Source organism: Vigna unguiculata, chromosome 1, assembly GCF_004118075.2.
Source record: "Vigna unguiculata cultivar IT97K-499-35 chromosome 1, ASM411807v1, whole genome shotgun sequence".
NCBI lineage: Eukaryota > Viridiplantae > Streptophyta > Magnoliopsida > Fabales > Fabaceae > Vigna > Vigna unguiculata.
In genome coordinates this window covers 26,905,779-26,917,173 of record NC_040279.1, presented here as the reverse complement: position 1 = coordinate 26,917,173, position 11,395 = coordinate 26,905,779, and the positions used below count along the sequence as shown (strand labels likewise).

The window sequence follows — 11,395 nt, the reverse complement described above, 5'->3', positions numbered from 1 at the left end:
TTTGAGGAATTCGCTTAGCATTCTCCTTATCAAAGGAAGCATTTACAACCAGTGTTGAGTTCGCATCAGCACAACAATGTTGAAACAAAAGAAAATGTATCAGGAGGGAATAGAGCACACCAAACCAAGGCTTGAGAGAACAAAACACCATTTTGGACAAGGTTTGGATGACAAATTTTCTGGTGGTGAAGATATTTGTCTAACAAATCACATTATATAGGGAATGAACATTCCTAACAAATGTGCTCCTCCATACTTTTTAGTAATGTTCTTGATTGATTTTGTTTTGAACCCCCTTCAGGTTCATCTCTGTCACATTTTCACATGAGACATACTGTTTGTCTTATACCAGAGTTTTACAGGTAAAACATCTCTATAAAAAACCTGTATTGCATGTATAGTAGTTTATAATCCTTTAATTCTACAAGTTTGAGTTAGTACAACAACCAAAGACAACATATGCGGTCCAGATATTGCTGTAAGGGTTCATGTTGCATAACCTGTTCTGCACTGAAATGGTAAAAAGAATGTCTGTAATCTGTCCCCCCTTTCAACTTGAGTAGACTTTCATCATAATTGTCCTTCCAGATGTTCTTAGCATCTTGTGCAAGGAACTGTCAATATAAAGGCTCTAGAGCTCTTCAACACATGATTCACTGTTTGAAATTTGAAAAGTTGAAAAGAAAAGGAGGATGCAAAAAGAGTAGAGTATAAGAATCAATTGTAGCTACTACATGTTTAACACAAAGGAGCTGATTTGTCCACCATTGTCGTATGTTTCATCTAGCTACCACATGAAAAATCAATCGAGATTAGTAGAATGCAAATGGAAGCACTGCTCAAGGAAATAGAAGCCAGAGGCAATGAACTCCAAAATCCTGAAACCATTTTCACAATCTCTTCAAATATCCTGCATCTGCTACCTTTACACACAACATCAAGGGGATCTATATTCTCCTCACAGTTCTCCAAGAAAGGAATCACCCAATCTCATTGTCTTTCACCTTCCTTGTTCACTTCACACACCGCAACATTACTCTCTTCCTTTGCCTCATCACCAGCCAACAATTTTCTGGTTTTCCTATACCCTAACAGTACAAGATCCAAAATATTCCTACGCGCCTCATACACGGGATTCGGTTCAATCAAACCCCCTTACGATATGCTTCCCTAAGAAAAACAGTTAGTGTCTTCCCTTTAGTTGATATGTAAAATATACCAGGGTGCCTTAGCAGCAATTCGCGCACATTAACTTCAATACCTAAGTCTCTACGAAAATGAGCCAGTTGATCAACCTCAACCATTTTCTCCACAGTCAAGCTCAATAGCTCATGAAGAACAGCCAGAACCCTCTTCTCATACCGTTCAATCCCTCCACAAGTCCTCACCCTAACAACCTCCTTCCGCCCATAAGGCTTAGTGTATGAAAGCCTGCCAATTCTTCAACCTCTCTCAATCTTAAACCCAGTTGGGAAACCAATGGGAAATGCAAACTTGGTCTCAAACTCACTAAACCACTTCTCTGTGTACTCTCTCTCCCTCCATTTTCCAACCTCGCCAATCCCAAGTCTGCATCCCAATCAACCAATTCCACGACCTCCAAACCAACCAATTTAAAATCCCCACTGAATTTCCCAAGAATGCAGTCTCTGAAATCCTCAGGGAGACCCAGTTCTCTCCTGATCATCCTCAAAGCGTGCAAACGAAGAGTGACACTCACAGACATCATCAGCAACTTCTTCACCCTCTTCACAGCCTCCATCTCCTGCTGCCTCACCACCACCCCTTCAAGCAAGATCAACTCTTCCATTCTTTTCGTGACTCTGCAGCACGTGTTCCTCCCGCTGGACGAACACGTAGAACACGGAGGGTATTTGTGGAGGAAGGAGCCCACAGGGACATTGAGTCCAAGGATGTTTCTCCAGCGGGACATGAGGGTGAGGGACACGAAGGGAGCGCGCTTGCGGTTGGACATGAGTTGGTGGATTTCGTGGACATGGTAGAGTCTTTTGAGGTGAGTCATGAGTTTGTCGAAGTGGGGGTCTCGTACTCTGTCCTCCAAACGGGTTTGGGCAGAAATGGTGGGTTTCTTCCATCGGCGTTGGGTGAAGAAGGTAAAGGGTGAGAGGAGCTTGTGCCTAAGACTATGAAAGAATTCATTGCATTGAACTCAGGTTACGGTTCTGATAGAACCAATTGGAATATTTTTGTGCAGTACTGAAAGGAAAAATCACTGTTATTCTTAAAGAGGAAAAAGGGTAACAATATCATTAATAATAAAAATGAAGTTTTTAATACTTAATTAAAAATTAATACAATAATTTATTGTATATCATCTTAAGAGAAGAAGAAAGCGGGAAAACAAAGGTGAATCAAAGCTAAAACCCTACTTTCTCTGTAACAGGAACCAAACATGGCTTCCTTTCCTCCTCCCGGTTCACTCACTCTCTGCGAACTCAATCGTGACCTGAGTAACTCTCTCTTTCTCTCTCACACTCTCCCATTGATTCGCTTTTCTAACTGAAAATTTTCTCTGCAGTCACAGTGGACGCTCTGTCCGATGATCAAGCCAACCAAACCTACGGAAAAATCCTCGTAACCAATCTCATTATACACCTTTCCAAGTTCCCTCGATTCTCCTCTTCCCGATGTTGTTTCCCCATTTAATTCGTTATCATTATTTCGGATTTTTATATTAGGGATCGGTGTTCAGTCCCGTACCCTTTCACTCTCTGGAGAGCGAGGCTTCCGATCAGGAAGGAGCAACGACGACCGCTGGAGAAACCGTTCAGAGGAAAGGTCCGGTGGCACTCTTGCAAGGGCTCGTGAACACATATCTCGGACGCCTCTTTTACCCTAACGATGTATGATGTGCTTGATTCGTCTCACTCTTTGCATTACGGTGTAATTTAACGTGATTTGATAGTGTGGTGTTATTTGAATGTTAATTGTTGGGCCAGGTGCATTTGTTGCCGGAGGTTGATCTCCAAGGAGTAAGCTGGCACCCTAATAAGCATGTAATTGCTTTTATTTCTGCCCCAACACAAGTTTTGGTTCGTGATTACCAAGAGTCTGGTACGTAACTTGTTATGATGATGAGAGGTGTTATTGGTAGCTTGTTTAGGTCTTGTTTGGATAAAATTATCAATAGAAGAAAATAATAAGAAGATAAAATAAACACGGGTTATTCCTACAAGTTAAAATTAGCTTATTCACAAGTTAAAATAAGCTTTTTGAAAATCTATACCGTGGATCTTCTGTAATTTGACATGTGGGTGAAGCTTATTCCATTTTATCTTTTTTTTTTCTTCTATTAGTGTTTAATTGAAAAGTTTATCCAAACAAGGTCTTAGTTATTGTTATTTTTGTTTAGTAACTGCTGATTGATATTCTGACATTGTGAATAGAGGGGAAGGATCCGAGCATTTTGGCGAATGAGTCTCACAGAGACGTTAGGGTACTGGAGTGGAGGCCCAATGGTGGGAAAATGCTGGCTGTGGGTTGCAAGTGAGGTTTTGTCTCTGCGTGGTTGTTATGGTGAATGCAACGTCAATTGGTCGAGTATGCTTTCTTGTTTACTGGAATTGTGTTTAATGTTGCAGGGGTGGAATTTGCATCTGGGCTGCTTCTTATCCTGGAAATGCTGCATCTGTTAGATCTGGTGCTGCTTCCTTTTTAGGAAGTTTGTCTAGAAGCTCAGGAAATCGGTATATCTTGGTTGATTTTCTTCGTAGTCCATATGATGAGCATGTTAGTGCTCTCACTTGGAGCCCAGATGGAAGATATCCTTATAAATTTTAGAAGTAATTATTTTTGGGTTCTTCTATGTGTTTCCAGTGCAAGAATATATGTATTATATATATATATATATATATATATATATATATATATATATATATATATATATATTATGTACTCAACCATACTTTTCTTAACCTATTTTTACATACTTAGCATCTGGTTCATATGAAAGCTCCTCATTCACCGTGTGGGATTTTGCTCAAGGTATGATGAAGATCCTTGCTTGCTTAAGTGTTTACACTTTACTTTTAAACGTCCTTGCTGTTCAGTGATGTTACCAATATGCTGAGTACGCTTATAAATCATTCTGGATTTTTTATTTTGTGCTTGAGTTGTTCTCCCTCAATTTAGAGGGGACATAAAAAGCACCCTTATGTTTACAACCTAGACTGATGAACTAAACAAACACATTAGCATACGGAAGATAGAATCTGATGGACCATAGAACAAGGTTGTTTCTACTAATAAATATAGAGAATACACCCTTTTTTTGACTCTTAAATTTAATTTTCTTGTGTGAACTTAACTTTTGAGTTGACGTAATTTGATCTTACCGATTGATCAATGCTGTCAATGAGGATAGGCTCAATTGGTAAGATAAAATTACATCAACTCTAAAGGTCCTTGGTTCCATTCTTACTAGTGGTTAATGGTAATTTGTTCACAAGGTCATGCACAGTGATGATGACTATCTTATCTCACTAGCTGAGGTCCGTTACTTTCAAATGGTGTTTTTGGGCTCAGTAGAAGTCAAAGTCTAAGATATCTTAGTTACCATGAAATCTCTTTTAACAATTTCCTATCTGTCATGAGTAATTTATGTCCAGGATATCAACATGTTTTTACATTGGCTGTCTTTACTTCAATTTTGGATTGCCTATGAGACCACTAAAGTTTATGTTGTCATATAAAAAGATCTTAAGCTCTAACGATTGTCTCTAATTTCTGAATCTCTGGTTATTTTCTATATTATATATAGGTGTGGGGACACCCATTCGACGTGGATTGGGAGGCATATCAATGCTGAAGTGGTCACCTACTGGAGATTACTTCTTTGCTTCAAAATTGTAATGCAAAATGTGAAACATGATTATTGATTGAATATGCACTGTTTATGATTCACACTCTCATCATTATTTTCTCGTTCAGTGATGGAACATTTTATCTCTGGGAGACAAATACGTGGACTTCAGAGCAATGGTCATCAACAAGTGGTTTCGTCAAGGTATATGAAATTTACATTCATGTTTTGATGCTCTATGATGACATGTTTATAGCAAATGGCATTTACTCCTTAACCATCTCCGGTGTGTTGATATGTTTGACAATATGTTGATAGTATAAATAGAATTATCTTCAATAGTATTCAGTGTAAAAATTGAGTTATGCTTATATATTTTTAATTTAGGGTGATGGACAATGTTGCTTTTGTAATAAAAGATGAATTTATTATCAAGAAAGAATGTCCATGGTAGGATGATATATCTTAGAAAAAATCATAGAAGAGATCAAGAATTAATTAAGTGTTTAAGGAGCTGGATTAACATAGAGGCTAAAAAGAATCTTTTATTACTTATTCCAATCTAACCCTTCTTTGGAGCAAAAAAGAATTAATATATTTTTGGCTGTTTTTGATAACTCCACAAATCAGAAATAACAGTGACTCCCTTGGACAAACCTCAGTAGAACACTGAAAAGAAGCCTTGAACCTAATTTTATGCCAAAAGAAAATTTAGGGCCCTAGACACACCCATAAAATTGGGAACATTTTTCTCCAGCCAAACACTATATAACCTGCCCACTGCACCTCGATTTTGTCCTCTGTTCTACCAGAACCTCTATAATGAGCCATAAAAAACAGCTCCTTAATTATTATTGAAATGAACATATAATACACATGCTTCATCATTCCTATTCTTTTAGAAGAAAAGCTATGTGTTTTACCTAATACATACTATAGTCACTCATGTACTTTCCCTTCTGTTTGACTAGGAGTTAATTAGTGTTCATATATCTTGAGTGCAACAAGGTACGGTGATATCTATTAAAAAAAGATTCAATGGTAGAAGAACTTAGCATTTTTGTACAATTGAAGTGGTTGGCATTGGCACAGTTTTATTCTAGTGATAGCTATCAGATAATGCTCATTTATTTAGTTTCTACTTTCAATGATGTGTTATCAGGGTGCAACATGGGATCCAGATGGGCGCATGATACTTCTTGCATTTTCTGAATCGTCAACTTTGGGATCTGTTCACTTTGCATCAAAGCCTCCCTCATTAGGTATATGACCTTTTTTCACTTTTTGTATCTTGTCTATATTAATACTGGACTAATGAAAGTGTGGCGTTGAAAAGGGAAAAGTTAGTGAGGGAAATGGAATATATTAAAAATAGCTGGGATAAATGTGATACATTCTGACCTATAAAGTCTATTTATAGTGAGACACTGCCATAAAAAGGCTGACAACAAAGACCATGACAAACAGTACCACACTTTCCCATAATAAAATTTGTTAGTTGGATGGAAAAGTGAAAAGTGATTGAGTTGGAACAATGTAAAATCTATTTCCCAAATACACTGCATGATTGTAACCCAGAATCTCCAAGCCAAAACTATGGCCATGAAAAAACACATGACGTCTGCTTTGGGTGCAGTTGAAGTAATACATTCTCATGCAAAAATTTGCATGCAACACATTATATTCATCAGTAGAAACTATTCAAGTTTATTAGATTAGTAGACTGTTGATTTTTGAGATGTGTGACTTTTGGTGAACATGTGTTAGGTGAGTGAAACTAAATGTTATGTCAAGTGTTATCCCTGATGGAAGAGGGAAAGTTTTAATTGTTCATGGTCCTACCACTGAAAAGTGCTCATAAAGGAGTTGCAGGAATTAGGAAATTCATTTGTAAGTTGAAAGTATATTTGGGAGTTTGCATTTAATCTTGCTCTGCTGAATCAATAGAGGCATGCAATCAAATTTTGAGCCAGTTATTCTTAAAAGTCTTAGTTTAACCTCAATTCATTTTAATATTAATGTATGTGGTTGTTCTAGCATTCATGATTTGCAATTTTTCAAAGTATTTTGGTTTTCGTTTTTTCTTTCTGAAATGTCATATATAGATAATTTCTCATCCGTGACTTTCCAGATGCTCATCTGTTACCTGTTGATTTGCCGGAAATATTATCATTGACCGGAAGGTAAAGATGAATTTATGTTTTTATGTTAAATAATTCCTTTATGTGCTCCTAAAGTCTTGTCATTATATTAAATTCCTTCTGAATCAGCTCTTAAGACTGTGTCACTTGGATGACATTGCTTAAATTCTAGTGACAGTCTTTGCTTACAAAAGCAGGGTGGCATACATCTACCCTGCCCAAACATATTTGATAGGATGTTATGGGGAGAAATTTTAATGTGAATTATGTTATGTCATGCCTTAAATGCAACGCAATTTTTGCAGAGAAAACCCATCATACCAGACATAATGTCTTTTTAAATAATGTTTGGTTATCTTGTTTGTTTTGTTAGAAACTGTGGGCTTTGATTATCTTATATCATTTCATTCAGTCAGGGAATTGAAAAGATAGCATGGGATAATTCGGGGGAGCGATTGGCTATTTCTTTTAAAGGTGGAGATGACATGTACAGGGGACTGATCGCCATATATGATACAAGAAGGACACCTCTTATATCTACATCTTTAATGTGAGTTCATGTTTGAATTGAAAATGCTTCAATTACTGATCTCTGTCATTATTGATTTTTTTAATGCTGGATTTTATGTCATTTGACATTTTTTTCCCTTCCAATTATGTGTTTTAGTGGATTTATAAGAGGGCCTGGAGACAGTCCGAAGCCAATCACGTTTTCATTTCATGGAAAATTTAAGCAGGGACCATTGCTTTCTGTGGTATTTTCTTTTCAAATAACTTTTCTATAGCAAGATATGCTGATATCATTATTCATTGTAGATGCTGTATCACATTTTTCCACTGCCCTTAAAAATAGAAGAAAAATCTAAAGAAAATATCATCATTTGTACTCTTCGTAGATAATTTGGTGCACACACATCTAAGTTCTGTATTTGTTTTCCTGCAGTGCTGGAGCAGTGGGTTTTGTTGCACTTACCCCCTCTTGTTTCGTTCCCATATGCTTCCGTGACGAAGATTTCTGTGAAATTTGGAGAAATTGGAAGTTAATATCATTAATTCACTTTTTTTTTTATTACTCGAGTTGTTTTACCTTCAAATTATAGGGATGGTAATTGGTTCTAACATCTATAAAAATTATCCATAATTGACTGGGTAATTATTCATCATATGGCTCTGGCTCTGAGTGTAGTTAATGTATTTACAAATTTTGATACATGATTATTACCATCCAACTCCATCTATATTTGCAAATATATTATCTTTCATAATTAAAATTTAAAGTCTTTTGAATAAGTGTTTCATTTATGATTCATTATGGAGAACATGAATGGGAATTTCTCGTGATAGTGTATGCAAATTATTTTTAATCAAATAAAATATTTCTTTAAGTACTTATATTTACTTTTAATCATTTTTCTTTCCTTATTCATCTTATACAACTAATATTTTTAAAGAAGCTGCTATTGATGTTGTATTAACATATTAAGCACATTAAGCACATTAAGCACTAACACTTGTCATGAGCTTTTCTATTACTGATTCCACAATTCTTATTGTGATTTTTTTTCCTAATTTAATTTAGACATAAAAGTAATCTGTTCATATTTATCTTACCATGCATCTAGTTGGAAATGGTAGTTATAAATATTGATAAAATAGTTTCAATAAATGACATGATAATTTGTGACTTTTCTCTTTCATTTCATTACATGTGAGGAGAATAAACATTTCCTTTTTCCCATTCCATAATGAAGAATAATGACAATAGCATTATAATGTTATGAATTAATTTTGGTAAATAAATTTGTATACCATTTGTAAGAATGAAAGTATATTTTATCCTTTTTCATTATTTGTCCACTATTTACAATCAGTCACGATAAATTATTCCATAATATCAAATACTTTCGTATCCATGTCCTCAACAATTTTCGTGTGGGATATATTACTAAAATTTTTAACTTAAAAAACTAGCTTATTTATTATTTTCCTAGTTAAAATAACTCCGAAGATCAAAGAGCCCTTCATTTTCAGAACAAAAGTAGCTTCAATTCAAAAGTTTTATTTTTAAGTTATGATTATTAAAAAAAAAAAAATCTAAACAGTAAAAACCGTGTTTATTTATGATCAGCGAAAACACGTTCGTTTAATAGTTTTTTTTTTTAAATATAATTTTTTTAATTCTATAATCTTTATTTATTTAGAGTGGTGTTCACATTTCTATTTTTAATTTTATCTCTTAATAAGTATTTTTTTTAAAATAAAATAAATATTTATCATTTTTATTTTTAAAATAACAGTTTTGTTGGATTAAACCATTTCATTTATTTGATTTTTCTTTTATATTAGTCTTTTTTAAACTAAAATAATCATCATTAATAACACAAAAATATCTACAAAAAAAAAGAATAAAATTTAAAAAACTATTTATAGTTAGTTTAAAATTAAAAAAAAAAGTGAATACACATGCACATGTGTTTTCATTAATTATATATAAAGAGGTCTTTATGTTCTCTTTTGTTTTTTCATTTTTACAAACTTAGTTATTACTTTCTCAATTTAAATAATAATTTATAATAAAAATTATTTTTCAATTTAATTATTTTAGTAAATAATTTTTTAAATTCAAATAATTATTTACTCTTTTATCATTTTAGTAACTAATTTTTTGAATTTAAATAATTGTTCATAATGGATTTTATTTCGATAACTAAATTTATTTTATCTACAGCTATATGTTTACACTATTATTTATTAAAAAAATTATTAACGTTACAAAAGCCGATTAAACGTGAATACTACTTTTTAAGAAATGATATTATTTCAAATATAATAATTATACATATTTTATTATTATTATTTATATACATAATTAATTATGCAAAAAAATATGATTGGGATAATAATTTCATTCTACCATAAAAGATTTCTTACTTAATAAAAACATATCTTATTTTTCATGTTTTAATTTTCATTTTTATCTATTACTTATGTTAAACAACATGTAAAACCCTATAAAATGGTGTTTTTAAAGTGATAATAGGTTAAAAATAGTGAGACGATTATTTTAATATTAAAAAAGTTTTAGTATAAATAGAATTGTTATAAAAAAAATTCAATATTTTAAGAAATTATCTCTCTATAAAATGTTTTTTCTAACATTTCCTGACTTCTCTCTTAGGGTTCTCCTCCTTTGTACGCCGCATGATTGAAGATCTGATATCGTATGCATGATTCCCGTGGTGAGCACTTCAATGACGAGCTCTTCAATTTGAACCGATTAGTTTCTTCATTCGCGTAAATTAAATTTCAGGCGTTTTTCTTGGTCTTCTTTTATTTTTGTTGCATGTGAGTTTTTCATTTTCTATATGAGTCTCTAATAACTAATGATCATAACGGTATGTCCTGATCGTTGTTGTAATATTTCTACGTGTAGATAGATCATTCTTTGGAGTTAGAAGCATTTCGGCAGTTGGTTGGGTTTGTGTAACCACTTTGACAGGTAAGGGAAGCTAGGTTTCTGTTGAATTGATAATCTTTTTAGTTAATTGTGATAGTTTATTTAATTGATGAGTTGTATGTTGAACTATATAATATTTGATTTGTGTTTTGTCTTGATTTGGGGAAAAGTTTGGATATGTGTTTTGAGTGATTGGGTATCAGTTTTAAACTCTCCAAAACCATTTGAAATAAAAAAAACATTAAAAGAAAGGTGCCCAATTAGTCAATTGCACATGATCAACTTTTCCCAAATTGTCGTTTCTTATACACCTTTGGGCGTCATTACAGTTCCATTGGGTGCTAGGCCATTGACTTGGTGTCGTTATACACCATTTTTGCCATTTTTGGATTGTCAGGCACTAGAAGTCAATGGGTTCCAAGGGCTGGGCGCATGCTAATTTTCCAACGTTGGACGCCAACTTGTTTTTTTGGTTTGTGTCCTCTTGGTAAAATGAAGATTCCTGCTTCATTAACTGTCAGATCAACCTATAATTTCAACAACTAATCCTAGACACACGACTCTTTACTTTGACCGGTGAGATCTTTGTTTTGAAGTTTGTTGTTACAGAAATGATTTTTACCGTTTTGATGTGCTCTATGTATAGTGTCCTTTATTATGTTTTTTTCTCTTTCTCCTGTTGGGTTGTTTTGAATGTTCTGTGCAAGATGCTAAACATGCTTTATAAATTTTATCATTATAATTTAAGGTAAAAATGTTATTGTGGGTATATAAGATGGTAATTAGTATGAGATGCTGTGGGAGCATGTGGAGTTATGATGTTTAAAGAATTTCAAGGACAATTTCCTGGTGGTGATGATTGTGGTAGTAATGTTAGTGTATGCCTTGATATGGGAGAATGACAAGGGAAGATGTATCATGAACTCTAATAATTATTCATATTCATATTCAGGTAGAGTAGAATGAGTTATGTAG

At 33.8% G+C, this 11,395-nt stretch overlaps 1 protein-coding gene and 1 pseudogene across 1 annotated transcript; one reads left to right on the top strand and one right to left on the bottom strand.

Annotated features, from left to right (window-relative positions):
- Positions 1 to 421: 421 nt before the first annotated feature.
- Positions 422 to 2,237, bottom strand: LOC114180047 (annotated as a pseudogene).
- Positions 2,238 to 2,333: 96 nt separating this feature from the next.
- Positions 2,334 to 8,240, top strand: LOC114173230 (aladin). The gene is made up of 14 exons (XM_028057500.1): positions 2,334 to 2,471; positions 2,540 to 2,595; positions 2,700 to 2,864; positions 2,961 to 3,075; positions 3,408 to 3,507; positions 3,603 to 3,782; positions 3,947 to 4,005; positions 4,781 to 4,868; positions 4,951 to 5,026; positions 5,985 to 6,084; positions 6,954 to 7,005; positions 7,376 to 7,513; positions 7,631 to 7,718; positions 7,907 to 8,240. The coding sequence occupies exons 1-14, from the start codon at positions 2,414 to 2,416 to the stop codon at positions 7,967 to 7,969; spliced, it is 1,338 nt and encodes a 445-aa protein (XP_027913301.1). The 5' UTR covers positions 2,334 to 2,413; the 3' UTR covers positions 7,970 to 8,240.
- The last annotated feature ends 3,155 nt before the right edge of the window (positions 8,241 to 11,395 follow it).

Excerpts from the sequence above, each read along its gene's own strand:
- LOC114173230 (XM_028057500.1), top strand. The coding sequence starts at position 2,414 with ATGGCTTCCTTTCCTCCTCCCGGTTCACTCACTCTCTGCGAACTCAAT. Across the intron at positions 3,783-3,946 it reads ACTTGGAGCCCAGATGGAAG|ATACTTAGCATCTGGTTCAT; the intron begins ATATCCTTATAA and ends ACCTATTTTTAC. Across the intron at positions 7,514-7,630 it reads CTTATATCTACATCTTTAAT|TGGATTTATAAGAGGGCCTG; the intron begins GTGAGTTCATGT and ends TATGTGTTTTAG.